This window comes from Amblyomma americanum, chromosome 1 (assembly GCF_052857255.1).
Source record: "Amblyomma americanum isolate KBUSLIRL-KWMA chromosome 1, ASM5285725v1, whole genome shotgun sequence".
In the NCBI taxonomy this organism is placed as follows: domain Eukaryota; kingdom Metazoa; phylum Arthropoda; class Arachnida; order Ixodida; family Ixodidae; genus Amblyomma; species Amblyomma americanum.
In genome coordinates this window covers 195812462-195840460 of record NC_135497.1, presented here as the reverse complement: position 1 = coordinate 195840460, position 27999 = coordinate 195812462, and the positions used below count along the sequence as shown (strand labels likewise).

General features: G+C 45.3%; 1 protein-coding gene across 5 annotated transcripts in view; it reads left to right on the top strand.

The window, feature by feature from the left end:
• The window catches only part of Herc4 (HECT and RLD domain containing E3 ubiquitin ligase 4), a 118770-nt gene that overhangs the window by 5671 nt on the left and 85100 nt on the right, over positions 1-27999 (top strand). For 2 of the 5 annotated variants that reach the window (XM_077648201.1, XM_077648200.1), the window contains exons 5-9: positions 4492-4921; positions 7917-8040; positions 18734-18864; positions 19325-19524; positions 27379-27561. In XM_077648201.1, the coding sequence (XP_077504327.1) occupies positions 4492-4921; positions 7917-8040; positions 18734-18864; positions 19325-19524; positions 27379-27561 (1068 nt within the window). The remainder of the gene's footprint in view (positions 1-4491; positions 4922-7916; positions 8041-18733; positions 18865-19324; positions 19525-27378; positions 27562-27999) is intronic. The other 3 variants (XM_077648204.1, XM_077648203.1, XM_077648202.1) reach the window with 2 other exon arrangements.

The window sequence follows — 27999 nt, the reverse complement described above, 5'->3', positions numbered from 1 at the left end:
ATCTGCTGACGGTACATTATATACAGTAATCCCTCGTTATAACGAAATCGCTTTACTCGAACTATCACTTTATTTGAAATTTCTTCCAGTCCTTACCCAAATGCATGCATTTTAAGCCGCATTACTCAAAGCGCATGGAGAGCTTGACCCGCTTAGAGCGAACTGGCAAGTGGAGTCACCGCCTCCGCGGCGGCGACCCTTTTGCACATGCAATATCAAATTAATACCGCCAACAAATTAGTCTCATGCAGGCAGAGAACAGACCACAAAATTACCAAACCTATGACCGATGACCTGCCTAGTAACGAGTACCAAGCGAGTGCCGAGTACCCTCATCTGTTTACAGGGGATGCGAACGGAAGCGCGCCCGAATCAGTCGCAACCGCATCGCTGGTGTCCCTTGTGATAGAATCCAAACAAAAATAAAATTTTCATGACGCTTTGCGATGCCAGAAAACCGCGGTCTCTTGAATGCTGAAAAGTGGCGAAAAGACCGCGGGCAGACTTGCGCCGTAGCATTCCATGGGATGCACTCGGTGAGCAGAATTTTTCCACTCTAAACAACATTTCTGGCGCTGAAACGGGCCAAAAAAGCACAAAAGAAGTGTCCCTCCGATTATGAGCCCATTCACACTTGCGAGTCGCGCGCGAGGTGAGCTTTCGGCAATGAACCGAGCTGCTTCCTGGCTGCCGTAGTCGTCGCTAAGCCTAACCGTTTCACTTCGGCCAAAGCAGACAAAACTTTTGAAAGCGCGTGAACGTCATTCCCGAGAGTTTTCGCTTCAGACGAGAAGGCGACCCGCAGGTCGCTCTTGCATGCGTGAACAACGGTGTTGTCGAGCTGCTGCCTGGTCGCACGCCCTTTGCCGTGTTCGACGCAAGGAGCTACGTTAACGAATCGGGAAGACGACTTTGGGGAAGCCGGTCTATAAATTTGCTTGCCGCTTGTCATAATCGGCCTGCATCGCAATAAAACACCGCCCCTAGCTTCGTTGCACATTTCACGGTGAAAATCAACCGATAACTTGCTGAAAACACGAAAAATCCGAGCGTCGTCAGCGGCGAGTAAGGCTGTCAACATGGCAGGTCAACGCAACAACGGTGTTTCCCCGGCGATTTTCTCGAGCCTGTCATGCTCGATTTGTGCCATCCGACTAGACAAAAGGTCTAAATGCGTGGCAGGGTAATTGAATTTTGTTCCTAGACATCTGTCAACGTCACAGACGCGATGCTGCGCGAACACCAATAGTCGAACCGTAGAATTAGAACATTGTCGTCGACAACAGTGTGCCGAAAAACTCTCGCTGAAAAACTCATTTGCAAACTTCACAGCTGCACACCTCAGGAAAAAAAAAACTGCTTCATAATCATGCAAAGCACCTTCTGCAAAACCGTTCACTTTTCACGATCGCGCTGCGTACCTACAATGAGCGGCTAATCGTTTTTTGAGCACAACAAACACAACCTCAGAATCGAGTCACGGCATTTCCGTGTCCCCCCCCCATGAAAGCGGCAACAGCCTTCGAAATACCCTGAAATACCCCCATAAAAGTGGCCACTGCCTTCGCGATTCGAAATACCCTGAAGGTTGAATGCATGGGCGGTGACCGCGGCCTCACCGCCTAGATTTTCTCGGGTCGTCTCTTAGATGGAATTACTGCTTATAACGAATTTTCTGCCGTCCCGCTGACTTCGTTATAACGAGGGATTACTGTAGGTGTATGTAATATAAGTATGCACATTTAAATATATTTACCCTTTTTTGCTGCATATTAGTTACATCCTTAGCATAGCATTGAATGTATACCATGCCTGTTAGCAGATGTAGGAGCAGGTGCAGAAACTGCATAAGGCAGAAGTTCTGCCTTATTTCCACAGAGGTTTCCACAGCATCAAAAAGGTTATCTAACATGTATGGTGTACTAGTTGTCTATTATGGGACTGTGCCCATATACTTGCTGTTCAGATAAAACGAAAAAGTGTGGCAAAACACTTGTGAGCCCTTACGGGGAATGTGCCACTGAGGTGATCTTTTAAATTCCTCCTTGTGGCAGGTCAGACTGGTAGATGTGCCAGTGACTACAAGCATTAGCATGACATGTTTCTAAAAAGTAAAGGGCTTCACGCATTTGCCTGCACATTTCCTGGTTTGCTCATGTGAGCCTCGGCTTCATGATACCAGAATGCATGATATCAGAATTATAGGTGGGGTCAAAGATACAACTGCCCATGAACATATAGAAGTTAACTGCATAAAGAATTATCAGCAGATACATATGTCACCCTGTTCAGGAGTAAGTGTAATTTTTTTATATTATTTTTAGGTGATGACTTGGGCTCGGTATAATCACTGAAAGTACGGTGTATATGCACTGGGTCATGGCCTGAAATAAATTAGCTAGTTGGGGTTTAGTGCTTTTCCAGTCAACTTCTTTTGTGTCTTTTGTTTGCTCTAACATGTCTTTTTGCTAGCATTTACTTATTTGGGCTCCTGTATGATAAGGGCCAATGCTACACTGTGTCAGCATCTGCCCCTCTCTGCCTTTGTGCACTGCCAGATGGTTTTAGCAGAGGTTTAACAACAGAAGATGGAGCCATTGTGGTGTGTCTATGTGTATTGCCAAGTCATGCTCAGATATGAAGTAAAGGTACAGACCTCATGCCTTTACTTCAAGCCTACAAGCTTTGTTGGTGACAGTTGCAGCAGTAGCCATGTAGCAGGTGACTATTTGTGGACTTGTTTGATTTTGTGAGCTTGCTTCATGGTTCATGGTGTAAGTTGCAGCTTGCTTATATACCCTATATACTCGTGTAAGGTCCGTCCCTGTGTTAGGGCCGTGTCCCCAATTTGGCAGCAGAGAATTCTGGAAAAAAGAAAAGTCCCTCAAAAGAATTTTTCCACGTTTGCGTAATTTTGCCCATGTGGTACGTTATGCTGGGAGCTGGTAGACGATAATTGCCTGCGGAACTCAGTGCAACCATGCACGCGTTGTCCCGTGCACTGGACTCCTCCTAGAACTGCGAACGTATAGTGCCGCAGCGCTGTTAACTAGTCTTGTGCACTCAGTGTTCATACCAGAATGGACAAAACGTTATGCGGCACAAAAAACTAGAAAGAGGTGCACCCATGCTAGCAGCACGTTTCATTGCGGCGATACGCTGCCTGGCAGGCTGTGGTACTGTAGTAGTGCGCAGTTTGCCCAGTGTCTCTAGGCTTAGTGTGCTTTGCATTGAAACCGCGGCGAGGGTGCTTTGAATCTAGTCACGGCTTACTATAAAAGGTGTGACCTCGTTACCAGTTTTCTATGATACATTAACTTCAAATTAAAATGAACGTATAATTGATTTTTGCCATGCCCTCGACAGTGAAGTACGCGGAAAAGCAGGCCAGGCAAACGCCACCTCACATTGACTGCCGTAGGTCGCGTGTGTGGCATGCGGCTCTGAATCGTCAGACATTCGAGTGCCAGATCTTCGTAGGATCACGTGACCTTGCCAGTAAACTGATCTAGCAACGTGTTTTACTTTATGCGGTTAATTTGTGCTGGTTTTCGGGCACGTGTCCTATAATCCATACTTTCAATGCATTATGTATACAAGGGTTCGCCAGACTGTGCCACTTTGTCATAAAAATGCGTGTTGCAGCATGAAAAGGGGATGCATATTGAGGGCTTTGCTGTAGTTGGAAAAATTTTACAGAAAAATGCCGGTCCCTTGTAAAGGCCGCACCCCGTCAAAACTGCGGGGAGAAAAAGTACGAGCATATATACTGTATTGCCATGTCCATATGAAGCTATTAGTTTTTGCACTGGGTTCTGATGTCAGTGTAATGTCAGTTTTGAATGACGAAGTAATTGCACTGTAGTACTTGAATGCTTGTACTTTTAAATGTAACTTTCCTTATCTCATGGCATTCACACTTGTAAGGGCACACTATCTATGTGTACAGTACTCACGGATTGAAATAGGACATTCGGAGCGCGTGGCCGTCGCTTCATGGAGTGCCGCCCGTAGACGCTCATGAAACCAAGGTGGTGCATTGTGGTATGGCGCGAGAGGGAGAACATCTACAAAGCAGAATTGTTCCTTCCAGTAGCCAATGAGCCGGCCTGTGGTTTACCACATGCCGCGTGGCACTGCAAGGTTAGCGCTCCGAATGTCCTATTTCAATCCGTGAGTACTGTACATGGAAAGCACATAGCACTGTTTTTATAGCGTTAAAAATTTTTTAGTCCTGCTTTTCATTCTGTATTTTTCGTAAAACTGTTGACTAATAGTTTATAATATGCACAATTACAAAATAATTGCTTCATTTCGGGGGTAACCGCAAACACGTTTTGTTTGCTTTAACTTTATTGAAAGAAGCGTTTAAATAATCTCGGCACTACATATTTGCTTTCTTGAGCTATTTGCTGTGAGCAGTGTTTGTTGTTTCCATGTAGATTTCGTTGCATACACTAAAAGTCCATCCATCACGTAACTCTTGTGCAGAGCAAGTGGCTGCCCTTGCAGCGCATGAAATTCGAGCAGTGGCATGTGGTGAGGTGCACTCGCTGGCCCTGAGTGACGCTGGCCAAGTGTTCTCGTGGGGCTGCAACCGCAATGGTCAGTTGGGCTGCGGAACTGAGGATGAGAGTCGTCTGCGCCCCAAGGTGATCAAGAAGCTGGCCACCTTGCATGTTGTACAGATAGCGTGTGGCTCGGTACACTGCCTTGCCCTGGCTAATAATGGGGAGCTGTACAGCTGGGGTGGCAATGCTTATGGCCAGCTAGGCCTTGGGAGGGACTCATCCGGAGATGAGCGGCTGCCACGTCGAGTGACACACCTGGGAGGCGTGCCTCTTGCCCAAGTGGCCTGCGGGGCAACACACAGCGTTGGCCTTACACCATCAGGCACTGTCTTTGTCTGGGGCCGCAACAGGTGAGCCTGTGTACGGCGGCGTCTTTCTCTTGTTTTGTTCTTTGTCTTTTTTCTATCATGTTGGTTTCTCTCGCAGTTCTTGATGTAAAACATAAATATTAGGGATGTGCAAATATTTAATACAAATCGAATTTGAATCTGAAGAAAAAATTGTCTTCGAATATCGAATCGAATATCTGATCAATATGAAAAAGAAATTTCAGGAAAAGATAAGTAGGCAAACGTTACCCTTATTTTTTAAAAATAGTTTTCAACTGAAATAAAGAAACCTGGACTGATTCAATGCCATACAAAAAAAACATCATGCAGAGCAGTGTATACTGTTTTGTTAGCATAACTATGCAACCTGTACTCTGGTTTTTCAATATGAAAAAAAACATGAAATCCATGAATGATACGACTTGGAACTAAAAATAACATTATGGATAGTAAAATCCCAATAATTCTGACTTCAAGGGATCTGAAAAAATGCCCAATTATCTGAACGTGAAGTTATTTAAGTACCTCACCCCCTCCCCTCAGCTTCTCTCAAAAAAGAAAAAAAATCACTGCACAATTATGATATTCGGTTGTGTGAAATTTCAGCGCAGCTGTTGAGGTATTTTAACTATATACGATCGCAAGCAGAACACAGCACAGAACGGTGGCGGCACGCTTCTGTTCAGCTGGAATATTTCGCAGCAGCCGTCACACATGAAGCGCGGCACCGCTCCCACCGTACCTTCCTCCTCCACTTTCCTCCTCGCTCTCTTCACTCCCACTGTACTTTCATCCGAGCCCGTTGTGCTGGCGCTGTGCAGGCAAGCCGTTATTATTTTTATATTTTTTCTTTGGCCCACTGTACTCAATGTACTTTCATTCGGTGCTTTGGTCCTCGTTCGCTCTACTTATGATGCCTCGATTGGGCGTTCTTTCCCTTAGCTCTGCCAGTTACGCTGAGGCCAATGCTTAACCCTGGAGCGGGCGCTTGAGAGCTGCTCTCTGAAAAACTAGGAAATTAGAAAATGCGGTGAAGGTTTGTGAGGAGCCTCCATTGCTCAAACAGCAAAAAGCCCATGTCAAGCACACAGTTTTGGTGTGCTGGACGGGCAACGTGAATTTAAGCAAGCGCACATGGATGCCAGAACGGCGAGCCTGCTCCTAAAAGAGAAATTAGCGAAGTGCCAGTTGGTAGTTGACAGTGGCATACAGCTGGGTTCGGATGGCTGGCAAATGTGCAGCCAGTAGCCTGCGGCGAAGCTTGAAAACTATGTGACAAGCTGCTTTTTGGCCTAGAGACAGGGGCCTTCCTACTAGCGAATTTTAGCACATCCGTACGACAAATACGGTAATGCGTTGCCATTGCTATCGTCGCCAGGCTTCCCTAGCCGCATTTGTCGTATATGGTTGCAGTTACCGTATTTACTGTGTTTACCATATGGCGGTGCCAAAACTCTCTGTTGTTGTCATGCTTGCCGTTACGTGCTTGTCAGAGGTGTGCGGGTTACAGGGCACCATGCAGTAGGTCGCATTTTTAAATGACTGCTTGCGTGTGCCGGTCACACTTTTGACTGAGGCACCCTTCGGGAATTCCATGCGAAATTTCGCAAATGGACTGTTCTGCATTTAATGAGTGACAAAAATGACTTGGCGGGGCTCGCGCTAGAAAGTTGTGAAGGCAGCAGGACGAGTACCATAGGAGTAGACGTTAATTCCTAGTTATGGAATTTATTATGGAAGGATGAAAAAAAATAAACTCTTTCTAATTGTGATTGCTCAAAGCGGTGGTTGGCCATCTTGTTTTCGTCGTGTGTGATATGTAGGAAAGCCCACTTGTGGAACTTCGCATGAGGTTCTATCCGCATCCGAATGTGACCGGTCCCAGCGATAAATGGCAGAGAGGAAAGCGAATAGGGTGCCTGTGTACAGTTTTCCTGAGCTTTGTGGCAATACTTTAACGTTATCACTGTCTCATAAAGCTGTTTTTCCCTTGAGGCAAACATTGCAGCACACGTGTTGGGCACATCAGTGCTATACACAGCAGATATTTTTGTGGAACATGTCATGGCAACATCCCAGAACCATCTGCATAGTGAAGATATTTTCTTCTGTTTAGTGGGAGTATCGTAGTGAGTTTTGGCATTACAAAAGTTACTTGGCCTCATTGCCTTTATGCTCTGTGTCTTTGTCTGAGACATGGGCACTTGTAAAAGACGTGTGTGCATGCAGTAAAGCTGTTGATACCTTTTTTGCATGTTATTGTGTGGCAGCCTTTTCACAGTGAAATACCCCTAGCTTCCCATGCATATGTTGTTTCCTATGCCTTCTGCACTGTTCACGTATTATGTCGAAATTTGGAAGCAGAATTTAGAGGAAAAGCATCATCATAATGGAAGTGGCTGGGGGGAAATAAGACTATAATCACGTAGTCTAGTGCTGTGGTGTATAGATGCTGTAAAATATATATGAAACACACGAGCTCCAGTCATCCGCCTTATAGTGTGACCTGATGCCACTCTTAAGAACCAATTACCAAATTCGCCAGGGATCTGCGTGCATTTTGACCTGCACTCACTGGTTCACTGATTCAAATGACCACTGATTATTATGGCTGCATCATCCTTAAAGCACCAAAAAAAAGTCGTAACAAGTAGTTCAGTCCACACACCTGTCTAGAGCAGTCGGACGGCGCACGAGGGAGTACATTTGTGTCATTTACGAACGGCCTATGGCTCGAAACAAGACCTTATCGGGCATACACATTCTCATGGATCATGGGTAACGCCTCAGATCTTTAAAAGCTGTATCAGGCCTGCCATACAGCGGCGATTGTCATAAATGGACAACAGAGCATGTCATTCACACATTCTAGACAAGTGTGTGGACGACTGTACAACTATTGTCACTCTTATCACTCCATGAGTGGGCAGTCAATTTTTAACAGCGCATTTCTTATGTACATCCAAACTGTGTGTGTCCAGTTTTCAAAGCAGTGTCCTATGAATTATTTTGGCAGCTGTGGGCAGCTAGGGCTGAGTGACCAGAAGGACCGGCCACATCCAACTGTGATAAAGCCTCTTCGGTCTCAGAGAATCAAGCATGTGTGCTGTGGAGAGAATCACACGGCTGCTCTCACTGCAGTAAGAATTTTTCATAAAACTTTACCTGGCTGGAAATTTGTTCTAAAAATTCTCAAACTTCTATTTTTCAAAATCGCAAGTGAGGTTTTTCTACCCATTGTGATAGGTGATTTTTTTTTTTTAGAAGAAATCTACTGCTTTTTTTGCAAAAGTAAGGTCTATTTATTCGTGTCTATGCATTTTTTTCATGACATATGGCAGTTTAATTGCAAAAAAAGTGGTCATAGGACCTCAGTGGCTTTCCTTATCTGAGTGCCCTAATCTTATCTTTTCTTATCTGAGCATGAGTGGGTTAGGTATGTAAAATTATTCAGTATAGGTAATTTTTTTTTAAAAAGCTATGATAGATATGCCAGGGGGGTCTGTGCAGTTGGATTGTATGTCAAGGCAGACAGTATTGATGTGGTATGGAGCGAGTAAAAGATGACTAATAAACAACATTAACTAATTAACTCTTTCATTCTTTGTTTTAGGGCAAAAGTTTGTATTGTGAAATTTAAAGCTGTGGCCCACTTTTACGATTTTTGTACCCACAACGTTGTTCGAGGTATCTGAACATGAAGATGTCTGAATGCAGCTGAAGTTGGCCTTTCCACATTTTGCATTTATCAAATGGCATTGCTGCATGTAGTCTCATCATGGGTACGACAGCAACATCTTCTTTGCCATAAAATACATGAACTGCATTAGTATTTCCTGCAAAGGAGTCAAGTGATACCACTTGGCCAATGCGCAGTGTGGGGAAGCAAACGTAATGAGTTCTCGTGTTTTTCATGTTTGGTATCTCGAACCACAATGCCGATTTCGATGTACTATTGACCCTTTTTAGCACAGCAGGACTCATTAGGTCCCACTTGCTTCAAGTGCTAACAAACGAGCAACGGTGCATCTTTGTACCCTATTTTTGCAAGCTGAATACTACTGAACTAGAGTTAAACCTGGATGTAATGAACCTCCACATAGCGAATGCCTTGATATTACTAAGTTTCTCAATTTCCCAGTGCCGCCCCCATTGAAAGGCGTGTATTGGAGACCACCATGTAACAAAGGTATTACGGCGATTGACCTTGATATAAGGAACTCGCTATGCCGGCTGTCTGTTAGCTTGTGCTGAGTTAAGAAGTTTGGCAGAAATGTTTCCTGCCGACAAAGCATGAACTGACAGAATAGGAATGTTTACAACTGCAATGAGTGACTGCAGTTGACACAATGTGCCGTGCTCCGGCGGCGATGGCACGTCTTCACTGCGTTCGCTCTTGGAATGTCATACCACGTGCACTACAACAGTTTATGCTCAGAAGCAGCGAGAAATAATAGGGAATACCAATAAAGAAACTGCATAAGCAGTGCATGCCCATCGCTGCCTTGTGGTTGCTTGCGTGATTCCGGCGTTGATAGCTCTAACGTGTCAGAACTCGGGAGTGGGGATGGCAGAGGGTGCTGGCGATGCAAGGAGGCGAAAAGTCTGTTTCCTGGGGCAGTAACGGTGGGCAGACCGAGAGAAAAAACATGCGGGAAGAAGCATGTGCCTCCGTGGCCAGGCTACGGCGCCGGTGCGGCTGCGCGTGCTCTCTTGTGGCTCATTTGCTGTGCACTCACCTCCCAAACTCTCCCCACCCCACTTGTAGTAGCATTGCACAAGCTGCAGCGGAGGTTATGGTGACTGCTGCTGCAGTCACCCTATCAGCGTGATCGCAGAATGTTTCTCCACATTTATGGCTTCGAGTGACAGGGTTTCCTGTAAACGTTTTCAAGGTGATTTCAGCCATATTTATTTCTTAGTTTGATTTCCATTCTGCGTTGGCCTTTAAGTCTTCTTGCGAAAACTGTATGCAACAAAAACCTGTATGTAATGAAAAATCCCGGACTTTTTTTAATATCATTATATCCAGGTTTAGTTTGGGGGGTTGAATTGGGGAGATACGTTCTCCCCACTTAATCGCGGCTGACACGGTTCAAAGCCGCCCGGACTCCACCCCGTGATCACGTACTCTACCGAGCGCACGCCAACCACGGCGGGCCTTGCTCTGAGGGAACAAAGGAACGACACATTGGCTGACACAAACAGGCATTTATTGCTACAGCAACAATAATGCCAGCTAGCAACAAGGTACGCTAATGAATCAAGGTCGTCCGACTCACCAGCAAGGTTCCGAGCGAATGTTCACCCGCGCTAGGGCAAGGGATACTCTGCGGCCTGGACGGGACGAAATACGGGAGCCAGTCTTCCTGCCGCTTCCTCGCCCCGCCGGAGCTGCGAGTGACACATCCGCTCGCGCCGACGATCCCAGCCGAAGACCTCATGCCCTCTTCCGCATGTGGGCTTCAAGCAGTCTCTCACGCAGCAACGCTGGCCAGTTCTTGCCAGTTAATGTTACTGACAAGGGAATGCGTTCCTCCTCGAGGTGAGGCTGTTGCTGCACGGTGCATCGCAGGAAAGCAAACACAGGGGACTGCAGGGCAGGTCCTTAGTCGCATTTCTAAGCATTGAAAACATTTACAAGCGACTTTTAATTCATTGCATAGTCCCTTTAAAAGACGACGGTTCATAATTATCCCCCAGCAAGAATTATTTTAATGCGTTTTGTGGAAGCTGAGTCATATGCAGACAAAATTTTAACTTCCGCGTCTTCGCGCCTTTCCCTCTCGCACGCCAAAACGGCGGCGCTCCTCCGCCTGCCCCACACACTCGGCCCCTTCCCTACCTCCGCCGGCTGCGACGCGCGCGGAGTGGCCGCGGCCGCGGTAGCGCGTGACGTCTGAAAGAATTTGGTGCTGTGAACCAATGATAACCCCCGCCTGCTTATGTCATTTGCAAGACGTGACGTCGTCTGCCAGGTTTTCGTGCGAAAGCCCGGCACCGCGCGTCGCCGCGAGGTGCGAAAGCGGGAATTTTTAAAAATGTATTGTAAATTTCCCGCCCGCTTCTGAGGTCTCGTATGCGGCATGGACGCTCGGTGGCCTGTATTCTACATAGTGCAAGCATTGTAAAGCCAATCTCAAACACCTCTTTCTGTGGCCCTTTAATATCGTTATAAGTGGATTACACTGTTCAGTTGAACTGTCACAGAAGCCAGAACATGACACTTTTTTGTAATGATTGGGCATGATTTTAAGTCGGCAGTGGCTTGTTCGTTACAAATGTTGTGTCTTTACATCTTGTGAGATAACGCGTGTTAACCAAGTAGCGCCTCTAATAAGGTGATGACAGTCTGGGAGCAGAAGGCGCTACGCTAGCAGGTGAAGCTTAATGAGGTGGAGCCTCTTGGCCTGCACCTGGCATGTGTCTAAATAGCGGAGGAATGCCTCAAAACGTACATATTCACTGTTTAATCAACGCTTTCGTCTCTGCACGCTCTTGGCTTCTGCACTTTTTTGTAATTCTTGCTCAGTATCCAGCAAGGTGTAGCGTACATCTGAATACTGACCTTTTTTGGTTAAAACTGAATATCAAAAAATGAAATCTGTTTACATTTATCGTTTTCTTTTCTTTTTCAATTTGAACCGAAAACTCCAACCCCTAATTATGACTAAGGCCCCTAGTTGCCCGGGATTACGCAAGTAGTAGTGGATTTTAACATTTTTCATGGAATTATGAGTTACCATTTTTTATGATATTGTTTGTGTTTGTGGACATTAGCGGGAATAATGTTTGAAATGTGATTAAGTTAATCGTCCGAATTTCCTTGAAACATGGTAAGGAACGAAGTTCTGCTGGTGCCCTGACACGCTTACTCCCCCGGCCGCTCAGGCAAGCTAGCGCATCAGACACTGTGGTTCTGGTAGCAGCGCCCCCGCATGCTCCTGAGGGGATGAGACGCAATACAGGCGCTTTCGAAAGCCACATTGCAGCATTTGCACAAATTTAAGCTCTTTTTTTTTATCTTCAGTCGTCCGCTTCATTTTGTACCTTGTGGGGCCGTAGCGGTGGCCTAGTGGTTTGAGCATCCGCCTTGCATGTGAGAGGTGCAGGGCTTGATGCCCAGTACCGCCGGGTACCCACCGGTTATACAGTGGGTACAAGCTTTCGACAGTAGAACCCCTCTATAGTAAAGTAGCTCGGACCGGCAAAAATCTTTACTATATCATGGTCTTTGCTATATCAGTTGTTGGTGGTGGCATGGCTCTGACTATGCTCTCTGGCTGCTTACTAAGCACGAAGTGTTGGTTTATAAAAGAGACAATCAGAAATACCTTACATCCTGTTCTTATCCCTTTATGTGATAATTATTTATTTTCAGTTATCACATATTATGTTTTCGACTTCGTTTACATCTTGTGGAAGCACCACATTTACACGAATACTACGTGGCTATGTGAAAACCAAAGCTTTGCGTGATGACGGTGTCTTCTCCCGTGGCCTCAGCGTCTTTTAAAGGGGCCATGACATGGTCGTTCTTCATATTGCAGCTTTGTGCTTCAGTAACTAATACAAGAGCTTATGATTCAGTTTCCGAAATTTGGCTGCCCTGGACGCGCTCTATATTAAAAAAAATGCGATAGAAATTGAGAATGGGAAACTTCTCCCACCGGCAGAGACCGCCATATTGAATGCTATCGTGGCGTCACCAGGGCATGCACGGAGCAACGTCGTCTGCTCTCGTTGCTGCAATGTGCGCAGCGAGGTCTCTTGTCCCTTGTACTTCCGCGTTCGATCGATGTAGCAGTCGTCCCCCATATATGAGCGACTGGTGCCGCAAAAGCGTTATTAATATTAACGCAGTTATGCTTCGGTATTGGTATAGGGTCCGGTTACACTAGGCCGTTGGGACGGCGATCGGCAGTTGGTTGGCTGGTCGGTATGCAAATGTCATCGTTGATGCACTAGTCTGTCAAGCTAGACCGATGATGACGCCAGCACGACCAACGACCCCGTATCGCAGTAGTGTAAAGAGTGAACTTAGTGGGAACTGGCAGAGTGTAGTGGGGGACTAGTTGGTATGTATGACATTCTATAAACTTAAAAATTTTAAAACTTATTGTACCTGATGCTAGCCATGGTGACATACGCGATGTGCATGCATGAGCGAAGATGTGCTTTCATTCGGTGTCTGCGCATAGAACCTATCAGCGAGGCATTTGAGTGACACGAGCAGAAAACGCCGCACGACGGTGCCGCTCGTCGTTCGTCGCCGTTGCCTCTTGTGCAAACGAGCGAAAGCTTCACGCCTGGTGAATAGATGGCCCAAAAAACTGCGCTTTTGTACCTTATCCTTATCGAAAAAAGTGAAACGAGCGGCTGCATTTTATATCTTCACACTTCCTTACTAAGCAGCGGAGAACTCCTGCCAGATGCTTGAATTTCGCCCGACGGTGGACTGCCGGCCCCTTTCGTGACGAGGCCTCGCGAGTACGCAGGATTCGTGTGTGCGATTTTGGCGATTGCGGAGAGTGAATTCGCAAGTTTTAGCTCCTGAAAATAGCTCTCGAGCGTATTTTTGGCCACAGTGCCCTCAAAGCGACGACTGCCTACATCGCAGGGTGCGAGTACAATAAGGGGGAAGTGCCGATATGTGACCCGGTCTGCACAGCATATGTGCTGGTGGCGTCAACTGTGGACAACAAATCTGTTTTTTTTTTCATTAATTCAAGTAATGTCCGAACGTATTTTTAGCTAAAGCGCTTTAAAATCAAGTACTGATGACATAAGAGGAAGCAGATACAATTAGCGGGAAGCGCCGGTCCAATGCGAAGCTTTTCCCAAGCAGGTGATGTAGCATCAGCGGCGCTTATTGCAGTGTTATAATAGTGTGTAAATGAGTAAAACTACAATTTGTGAGCAATACTACGTAGTATTTATGATAAGGAGAGCCCACCTTGCGTTTTATGCCAAGTAAACAAGCAGTACTGTTTGCGCCCAGCTAGGTAAACAACCCCAGCGCGGGGCTTGCGTTTTATGCCAAGTAAACAAGCAGTACTGTTTGCGCCCAGCTAGGTAAACAACCCCAGCGCGGGGCTGCAGTTGTCGTGATTGTCGCATTCCTAGGCCACAATGCGCACGAACAGTAAATGCTAAATGATGTACTATTATTCTCAAGCACCCATTTAAATGGTGGCGACTATTCACCGGTGCGGGCAGTGAGAGCATTCGAGTTGCATAGGGTTTTGCAAGCAGCTTGGTTCCTGCAAAAGGGTTCTACGAGCCGAAGGGAATGTATGTTCGACTTACAAATGCACACATGCAGTGGGGAAGTCGTCTCATTCGGCACTTTTCTCTGCACCTTTCATGCCTCAAGGTTACTCTAGTGCCACCTTGTGATAATTTGAGTTTAATTACCGAGCCAATGAATAGCGGACAAGAAATTGGTAGCCAGCTACAAAATGCCGAGGCTTTCACGGTGCACATCGGCGAAGGCATGCAAGGCACGTGCCGCTTTTCACATACAAGAGCACTTGACTGCTCAAAAGAGACCACTCTCATAACATACGAACAGCATGCTTGTAAGCGTAAATAATAAAGCAGGGGTCCATCGATTTTTGTTTCCTCAACAATCAGGAAAGGGGTGTCACGAGCAAATCCACTTTCTTAAGGATCGCTCGGGTCGCGTACTAAGCTGACGCCTTCTGAAAAGAAAACATTGAAAATGCATTTTATTTTGATAAGCTAAAAAAAAAAGAACTTTTCGAGCGACCACCGTCTATGGTGTGCATGCAAGCACCTCAACAGCGCGCAGCAGACGACACAGGGCGGGTGTGCCCCTCTGACGTCAGCGATCAGAGGTTGCGAGAACAGCAAGCAGTTCGCAGAAGAAACGGAAAAAATTTTGTTTTAAAAATATATACCACACAGAATAAACTGAAACTTGGGGGAATTTTAATTTAACAAGTTGAGAATTAAACGCGATAAGCAGGGTATGTTTGAAAATAGGCTGTCTTGGCCCCTTTAAGAGGCAGTGGTTAAAAACTCGCGCAACACAGTCAAGTGCGGCAAAACCGCCTATGCAGTTTTGCTGCGCCGTCCTGCTTCACTCTGTCGTCCTGCTTCACTCTGTCGTCCTGCTTCACTCTGTTGTGCTGCGAACATGCGCCCTTTGCTTACCTTTTCTACTCCTCACTGCTCTTTTACTGGCTTTCCTTTCTCAGTGATCTGCGCCGCCTTCTTTTTACATTCATACTAACTGTAAATTGCAAATTGGTTTTTAAGGAAAGGAAATGGCATAGTAATTGTCTCACATCCCAGTGTACACCCAAACCATGCCTAAGGGAAGGGATAAAGGAGGGAATGACAGAATAAAGAAAGAGGTGAAATAGTCCAGCTCTACTTTTTTAGTGCGTGCCGCGCGCTTTGCCTCAGGGCCTCAAGGTCTTCGAGAAGTTGGCTTCTCCTCACCTCTAAGAGCGCTGTTTTATCGTGTTTGGTATCTATTTGCCTCGCGATTCCAGACTTCCACGCGCCGTGTTGTCATCATTTCATGCGAGGTACACCGCCTGGACCGGACGCTCTTTACTATATCCGTTTTATCAAAAAAAATATCTTTACTTTAACCGAAAAAAATGCATGGTCATCTATTGAAAACGAAACGGGACCATAGCTTCACTTTACTGTATCAGAGTTTTTACTATAACTGAGTTTACCATAGTGCGGTTCTACTATGACACCTACATTGGTATTTCAACAAAATAGCTTTCACAGTTAGTTTTATTTGTGAACAAATGTGGACGGTATGATATTTAAGGCTGACTATTTAAAGGGACACTGAGCACAAATTGGAAGTATCTCCATGTACTGTGCAATGTCAGTCCACATTAAAGAACACCAGGTGGTCGAAATTTCCGGAGCCCTTCACTACGGCTTCCCTGATTGCCTGAATCACTTTGGGACGTTAATCCCCCCAAAACCAAATTGAAGTATCTGTATCAATAGGTTAGTGCATCCCAATGACAGAAACGATAATTTCACTGAAATTGAGCTTTTATAAGCTAGAAAAATGTTTATGGTTTATGGGGGTTTAACGTCCCAAAGCGACTCAGGCTTTGAGGGGCGCCGTAGTGAAGGGCTCCGGAAATTTCGACCACCTGGGGTTCTTTAACGTGCACTGACATCGCAGAGTACATGGGCCTCTAGTATTTCACCTTGATAGAAATTCCGCCGCCGCGGCCGGGATCGAGCCCACGTCTTTTGGGTCAGCAGCCGAGCACCGTAACTACTGAGCCACCGCGGCGGGTCTGTAAGCTAGAAAAAGGCCAAAAACTGAATTACAGGTGTAGTCGTTGCTGGCTGGCTGCTTTCTCAAGCAAACTGGAAGCAGTGATCGGTGAGCGTGATGGTGATTGTGTACTGGCAAAAGTGAGGAACCAGAAACTAATATGGTCCCAGCTGGCCAGACGGTAATTAGGCACTTTTAGTATAACTTAGCGTTAACTTCCGTTTCCGTATAAGAGGCAATTATGACACACTGGCATATGTCTCGTCGGCTACCATTTTAGTGAACTTTTCTAACTCTCAAATGGTAGGTGCAAAACCTTAATAGTAATGTGCTGCCATCTAGTAACAGCCACACAAAGCACTTCAGCTCAAAAATCGAGAAAAGTGCACAATTTTTCGTTGCATGCAGGTTTTCATTATATCTAATTTTCATGTGAAAACTCGAAGACTATGCAGAATGGAATCCAAAATGAAAAAAATAAATGTAGATGAAACGTTCACTCTAAACCCCAATTACTTGAAGTCGCGAACATGTTGAGACATTTAGCGATCGCGGTGAACGGTGGCAGTTCATGTGCTCCGCCACCATCCCTGCTGCAGATCGCACAGCGCCGTTACATGTAGGGTGGGGAGGCAGGAAAGTCAGACGCACGCCTCGTTCCACGTACACGACTTTCATAAAAAAAAGTCTCTTGGCCTGGTCGTCCATTGTAGCCGTCAGAAACGACTCTCTGCCTCGTATTGCTGGCACACTCTGCCATCCCCCACTCTTGCTGTGCATTTGCTGTTGGTGCCTGAACCGGGCAAGCAACTGTGCAGCAGTAGCGATGGGTGTGCACTGCTCATCCCTTGTGTTCTTTGCCATGTCGTGTTGTTTTGGGCTGCTTGTGGACATGAGCTGTTGTAGGGCCATTTAGTGCAATGCTACAGAAGCGACGCTAATCAGTCTAGTGCATGGCACACCGTATCGTGCACACAGTGTGTCGTGCACACCGTGTTGCGATCGTGCACATTCCTGTCATGGCAGTCTGTGTTTTATTGTCTTGAAACTTTCGCATGATTTGGCCATATTTCAGTAACGCAGCACTAGTTAACGGTTAGTCGTCGTGGTGAGTTCATTATATCAAGGCCAACCACCGCAACACCTTCTTTACATGCAGTTCTTAAATACGCAAGGTTTAATGGGGGCAGCGTTGGGCAGTTCAGAAACTTCGTAATATCGAGGAATTCGCTACATGGAGGTTCATTACATACAGGCATAAATGTATGTGACGACTGCAGTGCACTCTCATTTGTCTGCCAGCAAGCAGGAAACATATATTCTTTTTTTTCATCAAAAGACAAATTACAGAGGGTTGAACCTGCAATAAAATATAACAATACTATGTCAAGAAAAATACAGTATCTGACAACATAAGTCATATTTTACTGATATGGGGTGGCATGATAGAATACTCTAATAATAACAATGTTTCACCGCAGAATGTCACTTCAGCTTGTTTTATGGGATTTGCAATGCCAAATTAAAATTATAAATCTTTGTTTCACTGGTATTGATACACTTGATTCTGCCGATATGAGGAAAGATCTTTTCTTTTCTCACCTAATCTCACAAATATTTTGGTCCATTGCCAATTTTTTTATCAAAGTAAAATTTTTTTCATGCATAAATATGATGAATTATATTTTCTCTGAAGCTGAATAATAACTGTCCAGTTCTGTGCTGCATTTTCTTTTTTCTTTTTGAAGTGGCGTGCAGTGCTACCAAGCATTCATTCATTTCAGCAGTTAAAATGCTCCTCTTACATGCCTTTTCTTGGTAAGAATGACAGCCAAGCCAAGGGATGCGATTAATACAGTTGTTTTTGTGCTGTAAATTAATTGCTCATTTTTTCCCCCCAATAATGTAAACAACGATGATTGAAATTTAACTGCGTGAGCAGTTGCTTAGTTGTCCAGTGGCCCGATATGCCAGTCTTGGTTTACTTATGCTAAATAGAGCCTCATGGTGTACAGTGGTTGTAGGTTGTTGTCAGTAGTTATTATTAGAAATTAATACTCACAGCAAGGAAATTTCGGCATCCATTTCATAATAGTGAGGTTCATCTGTATCCATAAGATCTACTGTTGTGGGTGGGCATTGAGTTTATGCTATTGGTATAGATCATACTATGTTTTGTGTCACTGAACATAATAAATAGTAGAATTTATTTTTAAAAAATCAAATAAAATTGTTTGCAAACTTTGCGCTCATTGCTGACACTTCTAGTAGTGGCACAAGATAATGCATTTGTTTGATCGAATGAGTAATTGGTGAACATTTTTTGTAGCAGTGCTTCTAGTTACGGAGCTTGAGAACTATCTTTTCTGTTATTCTGAATGTAACATGACTTCATATCCTTACAGCTGCTAATTTAGCTGACAATTTTTTTGCTTTAAGAAGTTAGCTTACATGCCTTTGTAAAGTGTTTAACACTGTTGGGTTTTTCGTGTCTTGCTTATTACTGTTAGTAGGACAGAAGTTGCAGTTGCATGTTATGTTCACAGGATGGAGGTGTTTTCACGTTCGGTGCCGGTACCCATGGGCAGTTGGGTCATGGAGTCAAAGTGAATGAAGTGTTGCCACGACGGGTTGTTGAGCTCATGGGCACTGCAATCACCCAGCTTGGATGTGGACGGTAAGCTTTGTGGATAGTGAACTTGGGTCCTTCTTTCTTGTATTTGCATCGAGAGTAGCACAGAAAGTGCGTCAGAGAGCAAAAAATTATGTATTAATTGGGCATGCTTCTCTGTCTGTTATGTTTTTTTACTGCAGTGCAAACAAATATTGTACAAAAGATAACTGTCACACTTATTTGGGAAGCCATTTTTTGAAGAAACAAAAACATCAACAGCAGATAAACACTGAACAAAATCAATTTGCACAGGTGCTTGTGTTGCTGCTAATAGCACACCTTTGCTCTCTGTGGGTTGAAAGACCATGCAGTGTCCGAGCTTTTGCTTGACAGCTTTTTGTTTTATTCATGTTTGTTGCAGCTGAAGTGCAATTTTGAAGGACTTGAGGGCTTTTATGTTAAAACTACAGCATCAGTTCTTATAGTCGACCTCTTACATGTGGGGCAACTGTGTATAATGCAGGTGCCACACTGTGGCGTATGCTCCCCAGTCAGGAAAGTTGTACATTTTTGGCCTGGGCAAGAGTGGCCAGCTGGGCAATGGAGTGCTGGAGTCGTCTGCCTTGCCTGTCACCATACCTGGACTGTGGCATGGTGTGGCCCACTTTTCTCAAATAGACAGGCCACCTAGTCCTCGCCCCCAGACATCACGGATGCCTGCCGGTGAGTGAATAAAGGGTCATTCTTGCCATTCTCTACAGACCTTTGTTGTGAACACTGTGCACCAAGTTCTCATTCTTAACATTACAGTTGAATCCTGTAATCACATAATTGTTGAGAATTTTGCTGTTGAGAAATAATGCATTTAAAGATAGTAAAAGAAAAAAAACACACTGAGGCTTGCCCAAACTAAACTCCAACGAAAAATAGTGGTGCTGTCATGAAAAAAGTGGAAAAAAAAATGATGGACGATTTATTTAGCGCGGTTAGACCAAGTCTGAATTAGGTGTGTTTGCACTTAGGTTTTCACTTTGGTTTGGGTTTCGGTTCAATGTGTGGTTTAAGAGAGCAATGCGATAGCAGTGTGTTATGGATCCATTGCGTACCGATGGAAGTTGATGAACACGACAGCATCCAAAGCGCATCATGAGAGATTGGCAGTTAAACATGTGGGATGTCCGGCTACGGTGGTGACCAAGTGGCCAGCAAATCTTATCAGTTTGCAACAGCGCAGGTTTGAAACCAATTCGCGGCCACAGAGTGTTTTGCCATAAAGTGTTTTGCATAGTTGGCCATAAAGCCTGCTGGCAGGTGGGCCACCTGCCCACCATGGCAGTTGGACTACTTGCCAGAGGCTTTGAACAGATAAACATCAGCGAAATCAGAGATTGGGGATTTATTGTGAGCACACTAATAATGTAGTTTGCGCACTAACATGCACTTTGTAGTGACCTAAAACGAGACTCAGCACGCACGGAAGCAGCACTACTTGTGGGGGATAGTGGATGAGGGAAGTTGTGGCCCGTGTGTGTTCTTGGGGTTGTCATACCTGCCAACTCTTCCAAATTCTCCGTAAAATGTATGAATTTGGACAGGTGTTACGATTTTGGGAATCTTGCCCCAAATGTAACGAGAAATAAATTTTATTTGCGAAAAACATTTGAAATTCTATAAAAAAAACCACACCGTTGCCGATGATACCTTGCGCCGCCACAATGACTTTGTATATGTACCATCTGTGAAATTAGCAGCAGGAGCTGGAACATAGTACAGATAATAGATGATTCCGATAGAGAACTAGCCGCCGTGGTGGCTCAGTGGTTATGGCGCTGGGCTGCTGACCCGAAAAATGCGAGTTCGATCCCGGCCGTGGCGGTTGAATTTTGATGCCGAAATTCTAGACGCCCATGTATTGTGCGATGTCAGTGCATGTTAAAGAACCCCAGGTGGTCGAAATTTCTAGAGCCCTTCACTCCGGCATCCCTCATAGCCTGAGTCGCTTTGGGACATTAAACGCCCATTAACCAAGCCAGAAGAGAACTCCTCGCTCCACATAGGTTGAGGTGGGGAAGGGAACCTCGCCCGCACCACTTATGTATCGCAGGTTATGTTGTGAAACATTGTTAATTTGACCCAACTAATAAGCTTTTATTCCTACTCCTCAACTCTCATTAATTCGGGAAGTCCAGACTGCCGCCAGAGGCCCGTCAAGGGCCCGTGCGGTGTTTATTCGAACGCCCAGGCGCTGGCATCGGTCAACTCAGACGGGCTCCCAAATAATGCTGTATCGCAGTATGACCTTCTCAACAAACCGATCGCCCAAGTATTCGTCCCCAGGCCTGAACTGCATTATACATAGCTTCTGGTGCTCCTCTGACATGCGCGCAACTGCAGGTGTTTTGATGAAAGGCAAGCCCCTGGCGATGTGTCGGCCGGTAAAGTATCTGGCCATGTAGTTTCGTTTTCGGAGCTTCACCACCAGCCCGGAGTGGCGGCGCTTGTTAAAGCCCCTCAGTGCTTGTCAGTCAGCCAGTCGAGCTACACGCCATTTAGAAGGATGATTGCGTTGTCGTGGACTTTTTTTTATTTGTTCGTTTGTTCGTTTATCGAAGGTGTCTTAATTGCCACTCCGGCAAGTCTCTGAAACCATTGCGCGCATCCCTCGATTCTGGTGGCATGATACTTCTATTCTTCCAGCACGCCGAAAATTCGCGCTCATCACATGCCATTTGCCGTTCGTGCGTTTACTCTTGTGCGATGTCATGCTAGTGCGTCGTACACTGAAAGAAGTGACGCAACGCACCATTTTGCTTTAAAAATATTTATGCTGGCTGCCTGCCCCCTCCTTCCCTGGTTGCGAAGGTTTTACGAATTTGAAAGCCTTCAAGTTTGTGGCAGGTTGGGTTGTTTTGCGGCGACCACTTTGATCATTCACAATTTTCGTCAATTCAGGAAACTGCATATTTTAGGCAACAAAAAAAAGTGTATGCCATTGTGCTTGAAACCAGCCCGCACAACCGCATCGCGTACAGTGCAGTGCGCCAGCTGGGGCATCTACCGGCGGGGTTTCATTTTCACGCCTTCACGGTATGCAACAGCGTCACAGCGTTTGGGCCCGTCATGTGGTTTGCAGCCTGGCCAAACCAACACGCAAGGGCTAGGAGGGCTACAGGTCATCATGAACGCTACATTTGGGGTGGTATTCGATAACCGGCAATTTGCCTTCACGCGTTGTGAGAGAGTGCAGAAGGGATGGTCCCGCTCGCTTTTGCAGCTTGGGTTGCTGCTGTTTAGTCTGTTTCGTGAGCCGTGTTTGTTGCATGTTGCCAGTAGTGCCCTGTGTCTTGCCCCTCCGATAATGGACCACTGACGCTACTCCTCCAGTATGGAGGCATCTGGCTACCTTACAATCCTTCATGACATTCAATAAGTGCCTTTGTCATGTGTGCATTAAGTTAAACTGTGATAGATAGACTTTTTACCTCTGAATGCAATTCCTGTCTAAAGAATTGTAAACAGGATGTTAGCCTACAAGATAAATTTTATTGCTTTTACTACTACAGGATTCCCCTTTCCTCATTTAATGTTTAGTATACCTTACAGTGGTAGCAGATTATGCTATGGTGATGGGTGAAAACAAAATTTGTTCGCAATATCTGTTTCTTTTCGTAGCTGCGTTTTGTGCAAAGCATTTAGTTCGGCCTATGTGCACTGGTATTCGGAATTATTTGAAAATATTCTATTCGATTTGCAATCAATTTTTGTAATTCATATTTGCTATGAATCCCAAAATTTGATATTCGCACACCTCTACTCATAACAGTTCAGCAGTCTTATTGACTTGCGGATGTTGCCCATGAATTTGGCATGCCGCATCTTATAATCTTATGCTGAAGGGAAACAAGCATTAGTGCCTTATCTCAAGCATGATCTTGAGTCACTAATGGCAGGTTCTGTTGATGGTAAGGAGTGGCAGCAGTTCTAGTTTTTCCTCTTGTTTTATTTTTACTGTTTTAGGTCATCAAAATATGTGATGAAGATCACTACAAAGGCAATTTCCATGTTCAGCAGTTTAAACAAATAAGAAGTCTATCCTCAAATTGACTTTCAATGATTAGTGCTTATCACTACACTCACTACACAAGGCTCATACTTTTTTTTTCCCATGAAACTATGTCTGTGAGGTTTTATTGCTCTTGTGTATACCTCTAGGCTAAAATGTAACAAAAACTTGTGAGTTACTTGTTCCGAAATTTTTGTAGATGGAGAGTAGCAGCATAAACTTCATTGTCGTAAGGGGTAAAATGTGCTGAAAAGTTATGCGTACTCACCAGAAACATTGGAATATGTCGTTGGATCAAGAATTTCATTATTTTGGATTTTAGATGTCATGAATCCTGTCCAAAAGGTGTCTGGAGTGGTTTCAGGGCTCCTTTGCCCCTTTGGTGCAGAATCTTAGGCTACAGTAAGCCTTCATCAAGTCAAACCTCAGTGGTGTGATTGCTGCACCAAGTGGGCCAAACTGCGTCAAAAGGCAAAGCTTGCTACATGCTGCTACATTGACAGAGTATGAGTAATCTGCGCCAAGCCTGCACTAAAAGTTCCTATTTCCATAGGAACGAAATTCTCGGGCGCTGTGTGTAATCCTACTTGTGGTTTAGGCATGGCACTAGCGAAATAGCGAAAAACCTAATTTTTCCGAAAATCCTTCAATCACTATATGCGCGGGAGGGCATCATGCTATCCGGGCCCGCTGTTGGCCTGCATAATGGAACTAGAGAAGCGAAACAGTCCTGTAGCACTTCACCCTGGTCATCACGTGTTGTGGAGGGCACGCTGGGAAGTGCGCATGGCCCAAACATTCATGAATGGCGCTGGTGGTGACTTTCACGTCCTTGCACGGCCAAAGTTCTCAGTGGGCGTCGGTTTTGAGGTTCGCTTCATTGCCCTATCAAAAAGAGGTGGTTAATGTGTGGCACGTATATGTCCAGGATGGGAAAGCTAGCTTAAAGGGACACTATCTTTTTGGCTATGTTGACGTTTGTACGGGAGCAGAAGATGCATTTATCATCAATAAAATTGGATTTAAAAGTCTTCCCGCCATTTGATTGAGACTCTTGATGTCATCACTGAAAAGGACGGATTGCCACTGATTTAAAGGAAATAGCAGTGGGGTGTAGCCTCTGTGCTGTGTAGCCAAAGACGTCAGCGCCAATATACCCCAGTGATAAATGATGAAGTTAAGAAATATACCCTTATGCCTTCCCTAGTACATGTCTACTGTATTTTCTGGCTTATAAGTTGCACTCCCCTGCAAACTGCAGTTTTTCCGAAAAAAAAAAATCACACATAAGTCGCACCGGTGTATTAGACGCACCTGTTCACTCGTGCCTTCTTCCCACATACGGCCTACCTTTTTTGTTGGCTTCGTCAACCAGAGCACTCTTGTCGGTTTGTGCCAGTCCCGGATAATTTTTTCACTCGTGTCGAACTCTCCCTGCTTCCTAGCTCCTGTTCTCTAGCGCACATTCAGTGGCATGCAACTTGCTTTTTTATCCTAGCTTCTTTGGCTCACAGGCAGTGTCATGTTAAGCAAGAACAAAGCACGACGCGTGTGAAGCCACCCAGATGAGACGCTGAAATCGAAACATTCGAGAACATGACTAGACTGGATGGGATGGCAGCAGCGCGCACTTCATGCCACTGCCGCATTCCGTCTGGTTGTTGCGAGATTATACATTCTACCCGTAGGAGGACATCTTAAATATACAGTTATAGCACAGCGTGATCTGTTACCGTGAACCGCTTCTGTGGGGAGCTATGTGCGCATGCACAGATGGCTCTGAGGAGAGCACATTTGCCATTGTGCAGGCACAGCTGGGTTTCCACAGAAGCAGATTGCATTGCGCTAATACCTTTTAATAGTAACTTGATTTTTTTCTCTTTTAGACGTAGATTTTCTTTCAAATGTAGTTACAGGCAAGTTAATTCTCACGGACAAAAGTGGGGATGGGTTCATTATGCGAGTGGGTTCATTACGTGAGTATATACAGTAACTCATTTTTTTTTCTCTTTTACACGTAGATTTTTTTTCAAACATAGTTCAAGGCAACGACAGAAGATGGCATGTACTGGCGTGTCATTTTTCGACAAAAATTTCAGGCAAAAACCTTGACTTATACACCGGAAAATGTTGTATACAGTCGAAACCCGCGATAGCGAAATCTCGAGAATACGAAATTCTCGCCGCAACGAAATATTTCCGAGATCCCGGCAAATGCCCATAGGGGCCAATGTATTTCGTATCTCTCGGTAACGAAACATTTTTGTACCGCAATCCCACGATAACGAAATTTGCTGCAGCGTCGGTCCGCATACTGTCTCCCATATTATGAATAACAGTGTCAAAAAAGCACTCAAATTGAGCAAACTGCAATAGCGCGCTTGCGTGGCTACAGCGAGAGCATTGGCGCCTGGCAACCTTGCAGCCGGAACAACTTTAAAAACTTTAGCCACCTTGAGCCGGTGCTAGCCACCATACCGGCGCAGCGCGTGTCCTCTGTGATCGGTTCTGCTTGTTTATCTCGGAGGCTGTGTTCAGGGAAGGCAGCCTCGATGCGACACCATCAGGGGGCGACACTAGATCATCGGCGAGGGCAAGGCCTCAAGTATCTATCGCTGCACTTTTAGGCCTGCGAGCGGTGCACATGCAGGCACATGTGTTCGTTGTGTGTGGTGGCGGTGTGTATGAGCAGCAGTCCGCACGTTTGCGTTTGAGATGTCTCCGCCAGCCAAAAAACGTGTGCGAAACTGACGACACCGAGGACCAAGGTCCACAACATGGAGAGACGGTAAACCCGAACCCGAGGAATGTGTTGGACGCCTTTGACACGATCCGGTCGTTCTTAGGCGCACACGACGACGACGTGGCAATGGATCACTTCTTGCAGTGTGAGAATAGAACCATGAAGTAGCTGCAAGGCAAGGCTCGGCAAACTAAGCTGACTGACTTTTGGCAATAAATTTTCTTTTTGCGGGCTGTTTTCTATCTTTTCTGTCTCATTTTCGCGGCAACGAAATTCTCGCGAAAGCGAATTTTTTTGCTGTCCCCGGCGATTTCGTTATTGCGGGTTTCGACTGTATATCTGCGCCTATTACTCTCGTGTCTGCGCCAAAGGGCAATTTTCGCTGCTCCAAAAGCTGCTCCAAAGTGACTTCAACCAATCACATCACTGAAAGGTGCATATCTCAGCAATATTGGTTAAGTTAAATGTCTTTCATATCGCTGCTTATCTTGGAGGGTATATCTAAATCTAGCCTGTGAAAGCTGCTGCCCTGCTGCCACTCTTTTTGTTGCGGCTCACACAATGCTGCTACGTGCGAGGTAAAGAGAATGGAGAATGCGAGGGAATTGGAAGCTCCTGCCTCTTGCCGTGCAGATGCTGCTGCTGTCAGTGCCAGTAGTATCATGCCAGCAGCCAAGCAGCGCTGATGGGCATGCACTGGTCGTCTTGTGTGTTCTTTGCTGTGTCGTGTTGTTTTGCGCTGCTTTTGAACATCAGCTGTTGTAATGCCATTTGGTATGAAGTTACAAAAGCGAAAGGCTGCAGAAACCACTGCGTTTTCCATGGAAAGATGCTGATCTGCCTGGAGCACTACACATTGTGTCAGCTGTGTTCAGTTGTTCCAATCATAGACGTTCCTCTCATGATGGTTCACGTCTTGTCGTGAAACTTTCATGCTGCTTGGCCAAATTTCAGGTAATGCAGAACTGCATAATAGTCGGCGTAGCGACGTAGCACCTTTGTTACATGGAGGTCACAAAAACATGTTTTGGAGGCGGTGTTGAGGAACATGAGAAACTTCATAATATTGAAGAATTCGCTGCATGGAGGTTCGTTACATCCAGGTTTAACTGTATGTTGTTGTTATCCTTGTGAGTACTACTCTGCATGTCCGCCAGCTGTGTCTTGATAAAGTTCTACTACGGTGCTTGATAGTGAAGCAAGATTACAATAAATATATAATATGGCTTTCAGTATGCATTTGTTAATGAAATAGTGATGTTAATTTTTATGCAATGAAATGACTGATCATGTAAGACTCTTTAGCTTCTTTACCTGAAAAAGACTGATACATACGTCACCTGGGCATTACTTCCAAACATTAAAAGTAAAGGCAGTTTAGTTTATTGGGGTTTAATGTCCCAAAGTGACTCAGGCTCTGAGGGACGCTCTAGTGAAGGGCTTCGGAAATTTCGACCACCTGGGGCTCTTTAACGTGCACTGACATTGCACAGTACACGGGCCTCTAGCATTTTGCCTGCATCAAAAAATCCAACCTCTGCAGCTGGGATTAAACCTGCGTCTTTCAGGTCAGCAGTCGAGCGCTATACCGACTGAGCCACCGCGGCGGCCTAAAGTGAAGGCAGTGATGGTGTGCATTGAACTTTTTATGATGTATACATATATGTGCCACAAGAGCAACCATGTTTCTGGAAATGTTCGTGATTTTCTGCGATTTTTGCTCATTTGACTCCTTGGATTGGTCTTGTGGCATGTCCTTTCGTCCAAAAAGAAGAGTCCTCGCCTGTGGAGGACACTTGGCCTTCAGATCGCTCTGAAGCATTGTCTGGCCACGACCAAGGTACTCTTGTCGTGCCTTCTCCTGCTGGCCATGATGAGAGGCGGACCCCTGACGATGTTATAGCGACCGACCTAGCCATGCTGGATGCGTCGGATGCTGAGGACACAGAGTCCTGTAAGGACCTTGCTGACCTTTCTCCCCTCAAATCCTGCAAGAAGTGAAATTCCTTACCTTTGTTCTTCCTGCATCTGTTCTGTTCCCTTGCTCCTGCACTTTTCTTGCACATCACTTCTTGCTGCTGTGTCTTAGCTTTTTGTTCACTTCCTTGCTTTCCTTGGTATGGTCTGTGGGTGCACAAGGCATGGCTTTTATGCTTAATAATGGCTGCTCTGGCATGTTGCTGATTGCACCAATTTTCTGGTTTGTCCAAATCTGAGTTTATATTGGTTGATCTATGAGTGAGTCATATTGCCTTATTTATTATGTTTAGGCAGAGCTCAAAAAATTGCATAATTATGCAGGGAGACATACTTTGAGCTCTCTCCTTTGCTTTTTTGCTTTGAATACTCTCTCCAAAGCATTATAAGAGCACTACTGCAGGCTTGATGACTT